The 16,019-nt window shown below is 38.4% G+C and overlaps 1 protein-coding gene across 1 annotated transcript in view; it reads left to right on the top strand.

Moving 5' to 3' along the window:
* Nucleotides 1–14,681, top strand: part of NRIP1 (nuclear receptor interacting protein 1) — a 104,489-nt gene extending 89,808 nt beyond the window's left edge. Inside the window, exon 2 of the mRNA XM_032763890.2 lies at nt 5,774–14,681. Coding sequence (XP_032619781.1) covers nt 6,137–9,637 — 3,501 coding nt within the window. The 5' untranslated portion in view covers nt 5,774–6,136 and the 3' untranslated portion in view covers nt 9,638–14,681. The remainder of the gene's footprint in view (nt 1–5,773) is intronic.
* Nucleotides 14,682–16,019: the final 1,338 nt, after the last annotated feature.

The following is a 16,019-nucleotide window of genomic DNA, read 5'->3' as shown; positions in this document are numbered from 1 at the left end:
GGTTTAACTTTTGAAAAGATGTTTTAAGACAAGTAATTACCTTTGGCTGCAGTGGTATCTTCTTATTATCAAAAGAGCCTAAAATGTACATTTTAGTAATTTGATTTTATTTTCCCATCTTTTGAAGTCACCAAAAATATAGTCTCTGGTAGCAAATCTCTTAACACCTGAAAGTTATTGCCATGGTTCAAGGTAAGGTGTACTTTTGTCTCCATCAACCAGTCTCTCCCTGGGCACACCTTTCAAGTGACAGTCCCAGTGCCTGCTCTCCTCAGAGTGGAATACAACAATTCACCCCACTTGTATACTGCTGCTTCAAGTTACAGTACCTCTGTTTACCAACAGTTTTTCCTTAGCAGATCCAAGTAGGTTTGCCCCCTGCTTTTAGACGTCAGTCCTACCTAAAGTTTGCCCTTCTCTTCAAGATTTAGCTAGACTCAGCTACTCCCATGGACCTTCCTTCCTGTTTCTGTGGGCTGTTGCTCTGCGACCACACTCAGGGCTTGGCTACACTTGAAACTTCAAAGCGCTGCCGTGGCAGCGCTTTGAAGTGTGAGGCCTTGGCTACACTGGCGCTTTACAGCGCTGCAACTTTCTCGCTCAGGGGTGTGAAAAAAACACACCCCTGAGCACTGCAAGATACAGTGCTGTAAAGCGCCAGTGTAAACAGTGCCGCAGCACTGGGAGCGCGGCTCCCAGCGCTGCAAGCTAATCCCCACGAGGAGATGGAGTACGTGCAGTGCTGGGAGAGCTCTCTCCCAGCGCTGTCGCAATGACCACACTCACGCAGCAGCGCTTTGAATTTTCGAGTGTAGCAAAGCCCTGAGTGTGGTCGCAGCGCCAGCGCTGCATGTACTCCACCTTCTCATGGGGATTAGCTTGCAGTGCTGGGAGCCACGCTCCCAGCGCTGCGGCACTGTTTACACTGGCGCTTTACAGCGCTGTATCTTGCAGCGCTCAGGGGTGTGTTTTTTTTCACACCGCTGAGAAAGTTGCAGCGCTGTAAAGCGCCAGTGTAGCCAAGGCCTCACACTTCAAAGCGCTGCCGCGGCAGTGCTCCCACGGCAGCGCTTTGAAGTTTCAAGTGTAGCCAAACCCTGGGATTCCCTCTGCTTTTCTGCAGACCCTCCACTTTCTATCCGCTTCAGGGCTAAGACTTTTAAGCCTTTCTTCCCTCCCCACCCTCTTCCTGTTCCATTTTCCCCACATGGATTTCTCTCTCCTCCCCACCCTTCTCCTTGGGTTACCAGCCAACCTGGTGACCATACTATAGTGGGGTTAAGAGGTCGAAGGAATTAACACCTGTACTGTTTGTTAAGCACAGGTAATTGGGCTATCTACAGCCCTTGATTTGTTTTCTGCAGATATGCGAAAACCACTCGGAACTGAGTTAATCCTTTTCATCCCCTATAGCAGATAGCATAATAATAATCAAACAGAGGTACACATCGTATTCATAAAAAATAATGTGGATAATCTTACTATACCCAAGAGATGGTGAACTAATCTTTTGGATCTTGTTGCAATGGAAAGTATTATATTTTTAGTTCAGAGACATACATATGCTGTACTTGGTCTGCTTATCTGAATATTTGCTTAATTTATCCATTAGTTTGTCATAATATTTAACTGCAGTATCTAATGCTGGAAGTACATATACATTAAAATCTATTACAGTAAGATTACTGGTTTGTTCAAGGATAAACACGTTGCTGGAGGTTTCTTTGTTTTCTACCTTTACCTCTTTCTTCCAGTTTGTCTCATACAATCTTGCCTCTTTCTCTTTGCTTCTGTACGTAGCTTCTGTAATGCTTTGTATTAATAACTTCTATATAATTATGAACGTTAAAAGAACTTCGTAAATCTCTCAACCCCGTATCTCCAGGGTTTGTATCATCAATGCTGCTGATCTACCTTTGTGGTGTTTTAAATCTAAACTCGATCTCAGTTTTCACATAGCCATTGTATTGAGCAAGGAGTGGAACAAAAGTATGAGAGACAAAAGAGGCCTTTGAAATCTGCAGTTTTGAGACAAATGCCTTTTAGATCCAGACCCAAAAAACTGCAACTAGCTACTCTGGTTCCCATCAGAAATATGAAAAGTGTATTTCATCCTCTGCACCTGACTTGTGACCCAGCTTAACTCTCTTGACAGATTTGCTCAGCACATTTTAGCTGTTATGAAAACATACACAATGATGTACAGTATTACATAATAACTGATCCTTCACTTGCCCCAAGTAATTGCCATATTAAAAGGGCTGATGAAGTCCTCATTCCTTGTATTTTTCAGATTTAATGTTTAGCAAATGCCTGCGTTGATCAATCTATCAGTTTCTCTAAATTATCAATTTCTCCTGCTGTAATTAATTTAAAAAATAAAAGGAAATCGCTCCTTTTTCAGTTTCTATGAGTAAACTAAACTGTCTGTGGATACCTTCTACTATCACTGAGCACTTATGCACCTAAGGGATTTGCATAAATACAATGTCTTTGTTTAATTACTCAGAGCTGGAGAGATTTAATTTAAATCAAATATTGGCATAACCCATAGAACATTAGCTAAAGTTTTTAATTTAAAAGTTACCTGCAAAGGATTTCTTTAATGTTGCGTTTTCTTTATTATTTTGTATGCTATCTGAAGAAGGTTTGAAAATATTGGGGTTTTTTCCCCCGTTTGTGTGTGGGTTGACTTTTTTTGTTTTTTTAAATCTCAAAAATATCAAGAATACGTAGTCTTGTTTTCTGTGGTTTTGCTGAAGGTCCTCTTAGAAAGATTATAATATGCTTACTGTAAACTCTGATACCATTAATTGGAGGAGGAGGAATGCAGAAATTGTAACAAAGTCCTTTCTCCAAAATGTTAATTGTTAACAAAAACAACCTTAACTTTCAGTCGCATGACTTTGGGAATGACATTTCATTCATTCATCAGTCGTCATAGAATCTTTCCAGGGTAAACAAAATCTGGATTTCTCCTTTTCTAATACCACCTTGAATTTTAACACTGTTCATGTCATTTGTCCTAAAATATCAAAGCAGAGCTAACTTGGATTATCCTAAATCTAGGAATAGTAGGACTTGTGTGTTTTAAACCATTCAAGGATGAATACAATTTTTCTAGTTGTAAAAGAAGTCAAATTATTTCTAAAAAGAATCCTCTTGGGCCGAATGCTGACTTCAGTCTTCTGTGGACTCCGGATTCTCCTCTGAACTGTGCAAACACAGCAGGAGTAAACCATTCCGCCTCCCCTCCTCCCGCCAATACACAGCATGCCCAAATATTTGAAGAAATTAGGTTGTCACAGGGTGATCCACTGTGAGTCCTTTCTTGCCTTAAGTGCAAACCACACCCACTTTAGGTCATCTTCACCACCACCACCATGCTTTATTATACTGTCCCAGCAGGCCACTGCCTGTAGTGCTATTTGAATATTTACAAGTCCTAGCCAGCTCTTCCACCGCTCTGCCTTCCTTCAGGCTCTCAGCTCACCTGCTTTCAGGGCTTCCTTCCTCTTTGTTTATCATGTTGGAGTTGCTTCCCCCTCTAATTAGCCCTTCAGCTGTATCTCCGCTTTTAACTGATCCTCCAGTTTAGGTCCTAGTTAATTTTATATTGGTGGGAATTTGAGTGACAGGGCACTGAATCAGCTCCTGACTCAGCACCTCTCTTACACAGCCTTGGCAAATGCGGTGCTAATAAATTAACTACTTGATGTTCCCATTAGGAACCCAGATTTTCAAGGATTACTGATATTTTTAATTCACATTGAAGTGTGATATTTGGTAAGACTCTGCCACAGGGCTCATTGTTTGGGAGAAGCTGTAACTTATTAAACAGCATTTAGTTAGGTGAATCCAAACGCAGCATACCTCTTCAGGTTTTGTTAGTATCCTTGGATAAATGTAGAAACAACCATAGTTAACTCTGTTGTAAAGTATGGGTAGTGTGTGTGTCTGTATCTCTGAGAGCAAAGCTGAGATTTTTAGTAACCTTTAGAGGACTTTAGACTTGATATTACTATAAAAATGCTGGTACATAACATTTTATGACTGACTTATAGGGATTCATTATACTCCTTGAAATAGCAAAATGAGGGATTTGCACAGCTTGAGCATATAGGTTACAAAAAGTATGTGTTTTTAACTGTTCTACTGACATTTTCAGAACTGAGGTGTCCCTTTAACCTATGTCTGTATGTCTTGGGTGAAAATCTGGTCACAGTATAATCAACACCAAACCTCCTTCTTTAAACTTGAATTCACACTGCATTTATAGGAAGTCATAGAGCCTGATTGATTGGTCTTCCACTTACAACCGTTTACTTCCATTTACTTGAGCATTTTTACACCAGTTGTACACTGGTATAATTTGAGAGAATAATCAGGCCTGTGCAGTGATCCCAGTTGTTGCATTGTCCGTACAGTAGCCATCCCCTTGGTGACCAGAGTAATACAATTAGGAACTGTTAGACCTGAGAAGTTTATTGAAAATGTCTCTCCTGATTCCAGTGCAAGTGCCATTGTTGGGATTTCCAGAGAAAAATTTTATGATGTTCTTCTACTTTCACGAATGAAAGAATCAGATAAGTTTCTCTGCGTATTCAAATCAAGCTGAGAAATCATGGGAAACTTCCCTGGAAATTAATATAAAAGTAAAATGCCTCCAGATTTCCATGCATTCAGAACTTGACCTCAGCAGCTTTTCTGTTCCACCTCCAGTGTGGCTGCTGCTAGTTGGGAGTAGTGAGGGAGAAACAGAGGAGGGTGTATTTGTCAGTGTGCAGTGCAATGCAGGGATCTGTTGTGCCCATTGATAATGGAAGGGATGATGATAATCTCGTGATCAGGCTTCTCAAACTGTGGTACATATAACACTGGTGGTATGTGAGCTTGATGTTCTGTCTATTTATTTAACAATATATTTTTCTAAGAAGATGGTACTTGGAACCAGTAAAGTTAGAGAGCCAGAGCTCAGATTTCTGCTGGTTGGAGGGAGGCAGAGAAGTGGCCACATGGGTATTTAAATGTATGATGGGTGTTAATGAAAGACTGAGGCAGACTATTTAACATCAGGGAAAGGAAGGAAATTATTTTTAATTGGCACCTGGTCTGGGATGGCAGCAATTTATTTGTTTTTACTTTTAAATCTCCATTGTGTCATCTGTCTGCCAGGCAGACATAAAAAAAATGAAGCTACCTATAAAAAAAAAAAAAATCCAATATAGATTCAAAATGAAGGCTGCTTTTAAGGTTAAGGCTTCCCTCTTCTGCCAGTGATCCTCATTAATAGTTAGTTTGTGTCCTAATTTAATGACAGGGTGCAGGGTATTCTGTGTAAGCTTTATTTGCTAAAGATAGTATAACTTTGAAATGTATGCCAACTTAAAACTTCACAGTTTAAAAAATTGAAATACATTGGGATTTTGCTTTGTGTACTGCTTTTCTTTGTTTTGTGCTATAGAGTACATACTTAGAGGTGTATTCATGACCCCCTCTAATACCGAGGCACATGAGGGTTTGTATTTCCTCTAAATTTTCATTCTCTAGGATAATTTGAGTGCTTTTATTAATTTTAGGTGTAGGCCTTATATACTTTTTAGTTTTTCTTTAATTTGGCTATTTATTACATATGTATTGCTAGTTATCTACAATGATCTAGGAAATGTGACCTAAAAGAAAGTATGTCCTGTGCCATTTGAGTGTGTCTTATGTTCTAGATCTCTCCCTTGTATCTTTTCTGAGACCATTTTTATTTGTCTTTTCTCTTTAGGAATTTGACATGCATGATGGAGATGAAAAAGGATGAAAAACAACCTGCTGTGCTGGACAAAGGTGAAGATGAATGTTTAGTAGAACCTCATTACGTTGGAACCATGTTCTAAGTAATTCTTCTAGACATCTTTCATAAATATTTTATATATCTACAGAGACCGCTATAACTGAAAATTTGGCTCATCAGCAATATATGCTGGAAGAAGCCTGCATGGAACATAAGATTTGTTTTAGTTCAGATTATGTGAAAAAATTATAGACTTCTACGTATTATTTATTAATCTTGCATCTCAATTCAGCCATACCAAACTAGTCTTTAAAGTGAATAGAAGCAGAGCCTTTGTGGATATTTTTATTGAACATGACTCATGGAGAAGAGCTTGGCTCTGAGATGCACGAGGATTCTGTTGTTCTAACTTACCTAGAGGGATTACTGATGCATCAAGCAACAGGAGGCTCAGGTACTGTAGTTGACAAAAAGCCTATTGGGCATAGTGGAGAGGATCAAAACTTTAAGATTTCTGGAAATATATTTCCCAGCTGTCAAAGTAATGGTCCAGTTGTTAATACACACACACATCAGGGATCTGGCATGTTGCATCTCAAAAAAGCAAGACTATTGCAGTCTTCTGAAGACTGGAATGCAGCAAAGAGAAGGCGGTTGTCTGATTCCATTGTGGATTTGAATGGAAAAAAAGAAGCTTTGTTAGCTGGCATGGTTGAAAATGTGCCGAAAGGCAAACAGGATAGCACATTACTTGCCTCTTTGCTTCAGTCATTCAGCTCTAGGCTGCAGAGTGTTGCTCTGTCACAACAGATTAGGCAGAGCCTCAAGGAGCAAGGGTATTCCCTCAGCCAGGATTCTTTACAAGTGGAGAAAGATGTAAGGTGCTATGGTGTTGCAACTAGTCGCTTGAAGACTCTACTGAAGAAAAGAAAAGCAAAAGATCAAAAGCTTGACACCACTCTGCCTGATGTAACAACGAACCTGCCTAAAGAGAGGTTTATAGAATCTCCACATACAGGGCAGAATGGACCCAAGGTGATGAATGAGCCTCTCTCATGTGCTGCAAGATTACAAGCAGTTGCAAGCATGGTAGAGAAAAGATCTAGTCCTACTCCTTCGCCTAAACCCAGCGTAGTATGTAGTCAGCTAGCTTTACTTCTTTCAAGCGAAGCTCATTTGCAGCAGTATTCCAGGGAACATGCTTTAAAAGCACAAAATGCAAATCAGATAGCAAGCGAGAGACTTGCTGCCATGGCCAGATTACAAGAAAATGCCCAGAAAGACCTTGGCCATTTCAGTCTGTCAAAAGGAATGCCAAGCCATCTTAATAGTCAAATGAGATCATCAACCAAAACAATAACTAACAAGAGCAATATGGTACCATTTCAGAGCCCCATTGGAATCGTTCATTCTCCTCCCAAAAATTTAGGATACAAAAATACATTGGAAAGAAACCATTTAAAACCATCTCCCAGCAACAGTTTGCTTTTACATCTTCTTAAAAGTCAGAATGCAACTAAACAAACAAAAGGGCATGAGCAGAATGAGAGAGCGGGTATTTTTGAGGACAGTAGCACACCAACTACTGTGGATGAGTATTCAGACAACAATCCTAGTTTTACAGAAGATGACAGCAGCGATGATGAAAGCTCCCATTCTAACTGTCTTCCTATAGATTTATCTTTCAAACAGAGGACAGACAAACAAGATTCTGGACAGCCTGCTTCTCTAGATAATCTGACTCAGCCATTGTTTCATAATTGGGATCCAAAAATTCCATGTCTAGAGAACAGTATGGAGAATAAAGAAGATAAAGACACTCCTAAAGGTTCTAAACTGAATCCACATCAGAAGCTAACACTGCTTCAGTTATTACTTGGGCATAAGAGTGAAGATAACAAAGAGAAAGATACAGACCCTCAGGGACCACACAGTACAGCTGATGTGGCAAAATTTACTGTACAAACTGGTAAGAGGACTCCTGTGACAGACAGCCCCAGTGCAAATCGAATAACTCCATTAAGCACTCCTCCTTTGCTTCTTTCTACAAAAGCAGACTCTCCTATAAATCTCTCCCACCAATCTTCTCTAGCAGTCAAACGTAATTCACCACCATATGCTTGCAGCATCCAGCCAGAGAGGTTAATGAATCCAGCATCTAAACATTTGATAGATCTTACAAAAAATAAAGAACTTCAAGGAACTAAACTGAACAGAAATGAAAGTGCACAAAATTCTGCAGCTTTCAGTGCCAGCAAGCTATTGCAGAACTTAGCTCAGTGTGGAATGCAGACTTCCATGTCAGGTGAAGAGCAAAGAACCAGCAAACAGCTGCTAACAGTAAATGCAGATAAACCTGTAGGGTTGGTTGATAGATTGAATAGTCCTTTACTCACAAATGTATCAGGTAAATTTGAAGAGAATAACAAAATATTCAGTTGTCAGTCTACACCCATTGAACAAGGACTTCCCAGTTCAGAAATAGAAAATCTCCTTGAAAGACGCACTGTCCTTCAGTTGCTTCTGGGAACCCCCAATAAAGGTAAAAGTGAAAAGAAGGAGAGGATGCTTTTAAAAGATGACAGCTCACAAGAGCAGATGGATAAGGCTTTGAGTGAGCAAATATTGACAGTGAAAATAAAAACTGAACCTTGTGAAGAATCAAATGCTCCTCGTAATCCAAATGCACAGCCAGTAAGAGAGAGTAAGAGTAACAAATTTCATGGAACAACTCATTCAGTGCAGAGAAACACAGGTGCCTCTCCAGCATCTGAGGACTTAAAACCTGAGCCTCTTTCACCTGAAGATTTTTCTTTTTCAAAAAATGGCTTGTTAAGTCGGTTGCTGAGACAGAATCAAGATAGTTACCCCATGGATGATCTGGACAGAAGTCACAGAAATAATGAACTGACACTTCTAGACTCAAAGAGCCTTTGCATCATTCCTAAGAAAAGGAAATTTCATACTGAGCCTTCAGAAAGTCCATTAAAAAAGGTAAAAAGTAATGTGTCAGATGCTTCAAACAATCATATATCTCCTGCAGAGACGTTGTATCGGCCTTTGCTTAACCAGCAAGAACTGAAATTCAACAGAAGTGATCTTGAATTTAAATATGCTGCTGGTAATGGTTTAAATAATGACAATGAAAATAGGAGTTGGTCTAGAGATAGTAAAGGCTTTAATGTGTTGAAACAACTGCTTCTCTCGGAAAACTGTGAGAGAGATTTTTCACAGCATAGGAATAATGCAGTAACTGAGGGCAAGAAGAAAGGAAACAAAAATAATGTAGCAAATAATAAACCTGAATTTAGCGTTTCTTCAATAAATGCATTAATGGGAAATCCTGTGCAACCAAACAGTTTTGTGGATCACAGGACATTTCAGTATCCAGTAGCAGTGAAGAGTTCTGCTAGTTCCCCGTTCTCTGAACATTTGGGATGTACAGTATCTAGACCTGAATCTGACCAATTTAGTGTTTGTCCCATACCCAGTGAAAAAGGCCCCATCAGATGGGTTATCACAGGAATGGACAAGGGTGAATATGAAAAAGACTCCCCACGACTGACCAAAACCAATCCAATATTGTATTACATGTTACAGAAAGGAAGCAATTCCATTAGTAGCCAAGAAGCACATAAGGACATTTGGAGTGAACCTTCATTTACGGAAAATTCAACTCCTGTTACAATAAAGGAGGAGTTATTACCTGAGACAGAAACTAAAATTCCTTTTCATAATTTAAGAAGCCCTTACAATAGCCATATGGGGAATAAGAGCTCTCATCAACACAATGTGAATGGAGAAGGGTATGGACTCTTGGAAAAAGTGCTAACAATCAAAAGAGAACCAGAGTGAAATATATAGCCAACACAATGAGTTTACAGTCGGTGGGTTTGAATCTCTGTGTTTAAAAGAGAAAAAAAAAGTATGAACTGGAATACTGTATAAATTGAGCATGATTTGAGAAAAGCATGGTCTTATTGAATCATATTTTCATTTGAGAAACTTTGTTTTTCTGGTGATATTTAAAAACATGTAGATATGTTTGCTTTATAGTAGATAGTCACAAGGAAACTGAGAGTTGTAAGCTATACAAGACACAATTCTGTATGCATCAAAGTAAGTTATGAATAGTCTGTGACTGAAGTTTTATTTGGAACCACAGGTATTTAGGTATAAAATAAAGTAAGCATACAGCCAAGGTGGTGGTAATGCATTCTGCTGCAGTTCATTCTTTCCACGTACGTAGTATATTCTTTTTTTGGCAGTTTGAGCATAGAGACAATGTAATCTTTGATATTTGTTTAATACATTTTGTGAAATGTAAAGGTGTGGGGGGGGGGTTTGTTTTTTTTTGTTTGTTTGTTTTGTTTTGAGAGATGGAACAGTCTGTTCAGGGTAGTAGAGCATCACATTTGGTAGTTTGTCAGTGTTAATTAATCAAATGCACTGAAATGTAATTTTTAGTGCTTCCAATTTTTGTTTTTTATTATTTAATTATTTTTGTGGTTATCCCTTAATTATGGTGTAGTATCTCTTTTTTCCCCCCTCCAAGTTCTTCTTGACTAGAGCATTCTGCAGAACCCTGAGTAGTATTCATATAAAATAGAGGTTATAATTGTTTTCTAGTTTTCCTAGCATTTTATATAAAAAGTAGATTTTAATCTACACTGTAAACAAAACAAAAAAAGTGATGTCTTTTTTGTCCACTTTTACTTGTTGCTTCCCCTGTCTTAAGCCAGGTCTACAGTCAATATTAAGTTGACCCACTTATATCTCTCAAGGGTGTGAAAAATCCACACTCTTTGAGCAACATAGTTAAGATGACCTAACCTCCAGTGTAGACAGGGCTAAGTCAGCGGAAGAATTCTTCCATCAACTTAGCTACCACCTCTCACAGAGTTGGATTAACTACCATCAGTGTAGGAAGTGTCTACAATGCAGTTGTGCCACTAGCAGTTTAAATGCAGACATATAAAGGGAAGGTAAAAAAGACATCTTAGAATTTTGAGATAAACAGACCTGTCCTCTGTGGCCAGAAAACTGCCATTGATTCCAGTTTGAGAAACACATAAGCAGAATGTTTTTTTCAGAACCATGTTGCTTCCTGTTAAAAGAACAGTTACTGTGTTTACATAATACATATTCCATATTGCAGTGGAAACTGTGAGATCTTGAAAAACCTGGTGGGTCTTCCTGTAAGTAGAGCCTAATGCATATTCTGCAAGTATTTTTATTACTCTGTGAGCAGCTGATCTGTGGTTAATATACTGGCCTTTCATCCCTGAAAACCTAGATTCAGAACAATTTGTTAGGTGTCACTGTATGTGAAAATAAAATTGGTGGTTTTGGTCTGTTCCATAGTGGATAGTGGACATCATCTCAGAAATGGCCTGTCTCCTCTGTTCCCCTGTCTCCACCCAACATTTTATAATATTGGCAGCATTTTTTCAAAATCAGCCCCGGAGTTGTAGGTCAAAGCTGAGACACATTGAAAGTGGTGTTGTGGGGGGAAAAGCGGAGCAGCACACGCTTTCCTAGTGACCAGCCTGAACCCTAAGATGCATCAAACTTTCATGGAAAAATGCGAAGAATTATCTCCCCCCAATCCTGCAAAACAAAAGTAACTGTATTAATAACTGTAAGTACTGCTGAACCTTATGTATCTAGTACTGGATTGTGTTCTCAATAGCTACTTATTTCATTGAAAATTCCCTATGTTATCAACAAATCCTGATAATATCAAGATATTGAAAGTTGTAGTGTGTTAGGGAGCACACACATTTGATAGTGTCCTATACAAAACATCCCACAAGGTACAGAGCGTTACAGAGGGAATAAAAGATGCATTTTTGTGTTGTCTGGGCAAAGCTTAATATATTATTGAGCTGTAGAAAAGAGATATGCATTTTAAAATGTTCACATGAGTCTAATATTGTTTTAAATGTCATTATCCCTAGCCTGACTTCAGCTATGCAGTAAATTACAAAAAAAAGTTTGTTTTGTGTTTGTCTTTAATAGTTAGCATTGATAATAAGTGGCCTGCTGACAAATAAAATGTCATAGAAATTAATTGTTAACAAAGTAAACTATATTTTAGATTATTGCCATTGGAGTTGAATCTTTTTATATGAAGTAGCCTGGCGTAAATATTAGAAAAAGATGGCATTTGTTCCATCCATGAAACGTGTCTCTTAAAGTCTTAAGTGATTATTTTTCTTGAAATTACATGTATATAGCTATGAAATATAGAATGACAGATGGTCCCTAGAATAAATACAAGGCTGTAGTTTACTTGAGGGGCACTGCTTACTTCATATACAGTAGGAGGCAGCTTGAATGTGCGTGAAGTAGATGTGATTGGAAAACTTCTATCATAACAAAATTCTGATGAAAAATGGGGGAACATCAGACTTTGCTGTTTTCTAACCCTAGAAAGAAGTGACACAGAATCCCTTAGTGGATGCTTACCCTTGTATTTATTCTATGGTAGTCTATCGTTATTTATAATATATACTTTTTAAAATTTGTTTTTTAAAGTTTGTGACATTTAAGTTAAAATGTTAACTGTTTTTAACTGTTAACAATTTAGCTTTCCTTTTAGATTAGGTTAATGAAAGAGAATTAAAACTCTCAGACGTCAGTAAATTAAAATACAGCATAATATAATTTTAGAACATGTTGATAGAAAAATCTCACCCATGGCAGAATTTGCAACAATGATGAGTAAGACCCTAGAAAAGAGGTGAGGGCACTCTTCTGGCATTCAGCTCCTGTTAAACTGGTTACTTAATACTGTTTGGTCATCCACTGGTGGATGGGGCAGAGCTATTGTCTACTTTAGCTTTCCCAATACCAATGCAATTCTTGTCTAGCAAAGAGAATTAAGGCCTGGTTTGCCCCTCTCCATATTAACAAGCTGAAACCAATTAGAAAGGTTAAGCTGAATCTAAAAGGCCCGATGGCCCTCTCTGTTAGCTCTCAACCAGGAGTTATGGGGGAGGAGTTCACCAAAATTCTCCTTATGGGTTTCTCTTCCCAGTTGTTCCATCAAACAGCATGCAGAGGCAGGGTTTGCTTCACCAGCAAAATAGTCAGTGGGACTGGCTCCCTAGTTTCAGCAAGTCCCCAGGTCCTGGAATCTACATGATTCCGAAGGATCGGTGATAGACTAAGATCATCCATACAGAGGCCCTGTGTTTCTGCACTTTCTCACAGCTCTATTCTTAGCAATCCTCAGCCCCATGATTCAGGAGACCCTTTCTTCCAGGGCATATGCAGTTGGTGGCTTTCTCCACCAGCACTCCTCAAATGAGGGTTTCCAGTTGTGGGAGTGGGGGACAAAAGACAATACACCCTGTAAGAGGAACTTAAATAATTGTACTGTGGATGAGAATAATAAGCTAGGAGAGGGATGCAGGTTTGGTGAATACTGCTGTGAGGCCTGACTCTCAGACTCCAGGTTTGCAGCATCATTAGGGTGACCAGATAGCAAGGGTAAAAAATCAGGCAGGGTGGGGGGTAATAGGTGGCTATATAAGAAAAAGCCCCCAAAATCTTGACTGTCCCTATAAAGTCAGGACATCTGGTCACCCTAAGCATCATGGAGGAAGAGAGGCTTGCATTTCAGCTACAAAGGAGTGCAGAATATTCCTGATAGCTGGGGTGGAGCCAAGAATTGCACTAAGTTTCAGTGGGAAATGAGGTCTGGGGTACTGAGGGCAAAATTGCTGTTTCTGGTTTCTATTCTGCCTCCGTTTTAGAAGTATAAACCGCTGAGGTGCATGTGACCACAGAAAGAATAAAGGTTAGGAAGGCTTCCACTGATATGACTAAACCATCATTTCAGGTGGAGCAGTTTATGAACATCAGAAGATTGAAATGGAATTCAGCCATATTTGTCTCTTGTTTTAGCCATCTATTGTTTATAACATTTTAAAATGTTTAATTTACATTTTTTTAAAAAATAAAGATATGAATGATTTAAAATTTCCCTGCTAAATGTTGTCAGTAAAAGAGTATTATAGCTCTCATTGACGTCTGTGAAATGTTACCAGTTTGTTCTCTGCAGCATCTTACAGAGGAGTAAACTGGTAAGTATATATTATATATATTTATATATGTAAATAAATTGACTTGTTAAACATATAATATGTTGAAATTGGTTTTTAAAAGGTGATGTAAATAGTGGTTTCCTTAATGAAAAATACGTATTTTGTATTGTTCTAATGGAAAGGAAAAAACCTTTTAATCTTGTTTTTGTTTATGTATATTCCATGTATAAGTGTAAATATGATCACATAGGTTTAAAAATTTTGCATGTAACTATAGAGTTGCAAGTCTGGAAGAATGTATAGAAAATACCTTTTATTTAAAGTTGTGATTACCTGCTGCATGAAAAGTGCATGGGGGACCCTGTGCATTGGCAAAAATGTCTTAAAGTCAGGTCAGTTCATCAAAACACACAACAGTATTCCATTTTTGGACATGACTTCTGCTGTGATATTTTAGCTTTGTGAAAGAATGTGCTTCAAATCAAAAGGGTCTTGAAAAAAACCTCAAAACTACTTTTAAAGATAAAGAACTCACACAATTGTAATCGGTCATACACGTTTTGAACTCCATTTTTTAAATAATTGAAATATTGTACCAGGAGTATTTCACCATTATAAAGCAATGGAATGACAGTTCTCATTGCCATACATAAGAATTCTGGGGTTTACCGCAACCAAGTTTGTTGTGATGTGTTTTCAGTAATATAACTGGTCTCATTTTTTATTAGAAATTAATTTCTTCATGTGATGTCACAAACCTGTACAAGCTGCAGAGCGAAGTTTTTTAAATCTTTCAGTGTTTACTTCCTGCAGAAAATTTGAATAAATGAGAAAAATGCATTGTGTTGATGGTTTTTAAATCTACTTTATTATGTGTCCTTTCTCTGTTTTGAGTCTTTGTGATCTAGTAGCACCACACTAGTAATGTAAACTTTCATCAGCCAAAAGTAACTGCAGGATATCAAGGACCCCACATTTTCTTCAACAAAATCTGCAGTAAGAAGCCTATGAAAATTGGAAATGAGTTAATAAAACAGAGAAGATTCTCAGCCTAAGATTCAACATAATTTTTAATTCTGGTATCTGTATAAATGTCCTCCATAATTGTTACCATGAAGTTATTTCAACTGAGGGGTGCAGAATATTGTGTTCCACCACAGAATTTTAAGCAAGTGCCTGAAGAACTTGTTCTAGACATACTGTATCTGGAGTTGTACAACTGCAGGAAGGTAATTCGGATTCACTTTAATTGATTTATACATTTTCCTTGCCTTCACTGCCAGACACGATGATAAATATCCGTTCATAAAACTCTGTCAGGAAACTTCATCTGGAAAGTATGACTTGATTGGGAGGGGGCGGGGACAGATCCTTCTTCCATTGAAGTTGATACAAAACTCTGTAGATTACAGTGGGGTCAGGCCCTTATTGCATGTTAACACCTTGTTCTGAAGGATCCCAAAACACTTCAGTACCCTCATAGGAGCTTCACTGGAGTCAGTAGTTTTACCATGACGTTAATTGAGCAGGCAAATTATGTGACCATAATTGCTAATTTTTTTTCCAATTTTTGCAGTCTCTACAAGAAAATCTTAATTTCTTTGTACAATAACTTCTCTGGGGTAAACACACCAAGATCAGAGACCTTTTGTTTCAAGTAGGAAGAAACTAGAGATCAATAGGATTCTGAATGGCATACATAGTCTATGCAGAGCTCCATTGCTGGTTTGAACAAACATTTGGAATTAGTTTAGTTTATCCTGAAATACTGGACAAAATGCTTCTAGCACTCACAATGATCAAGAGAATATCTTTGATAATATCTACATCCATACAAATTTTCTCTTCACTCCAAACACTTTTATCACACTGAACACTCCATAGGGCTGTTTGTTTCTGGTAAAATATGATCACCTGAAACCAGGCAGCAAGAGCAAGGTCTTTCCATGTGAAACTGTGATTCCTTCAAGCGAAATGGAGGGGAAAGCAAGCAGGGGCAGGATGTGGCCCTTCTTTTTGTTCTGATGCTGACTGAGGCTTCGGGGGATGTATGTAATATCCATTGCTAACCTGTTTGTTTTTGACCACTGTAAAAGTATATCTCTTTGAAACAGTATTTAGAAGGTACAGTGTCAGGGCACAGAAGGCTTCCATGCTTGTTAATTCTCATACTACCAGTGAGA

Source organism: Chelonoidis abingdonii, chromosome 1 (genome assembly GCF_003597395.2).
Source record: "Chelonoidis abingdonii isolate Lonesome George chromosome 1, CheloAbing_2.0, whole genome shotgun sequence".
In the NCBI taxonomy this organism is placed as follows: domain Eukaryota; kingdom Metazoa; phylum Chordata; order Testudines; family Testudinidae; genus Chelonoidis; species Chelonoidis abingdonii.
Note: the sequence above shows the minus strand (reverse complement) of the source record. Positions and strands in the feature narration are given on the sequence as shown.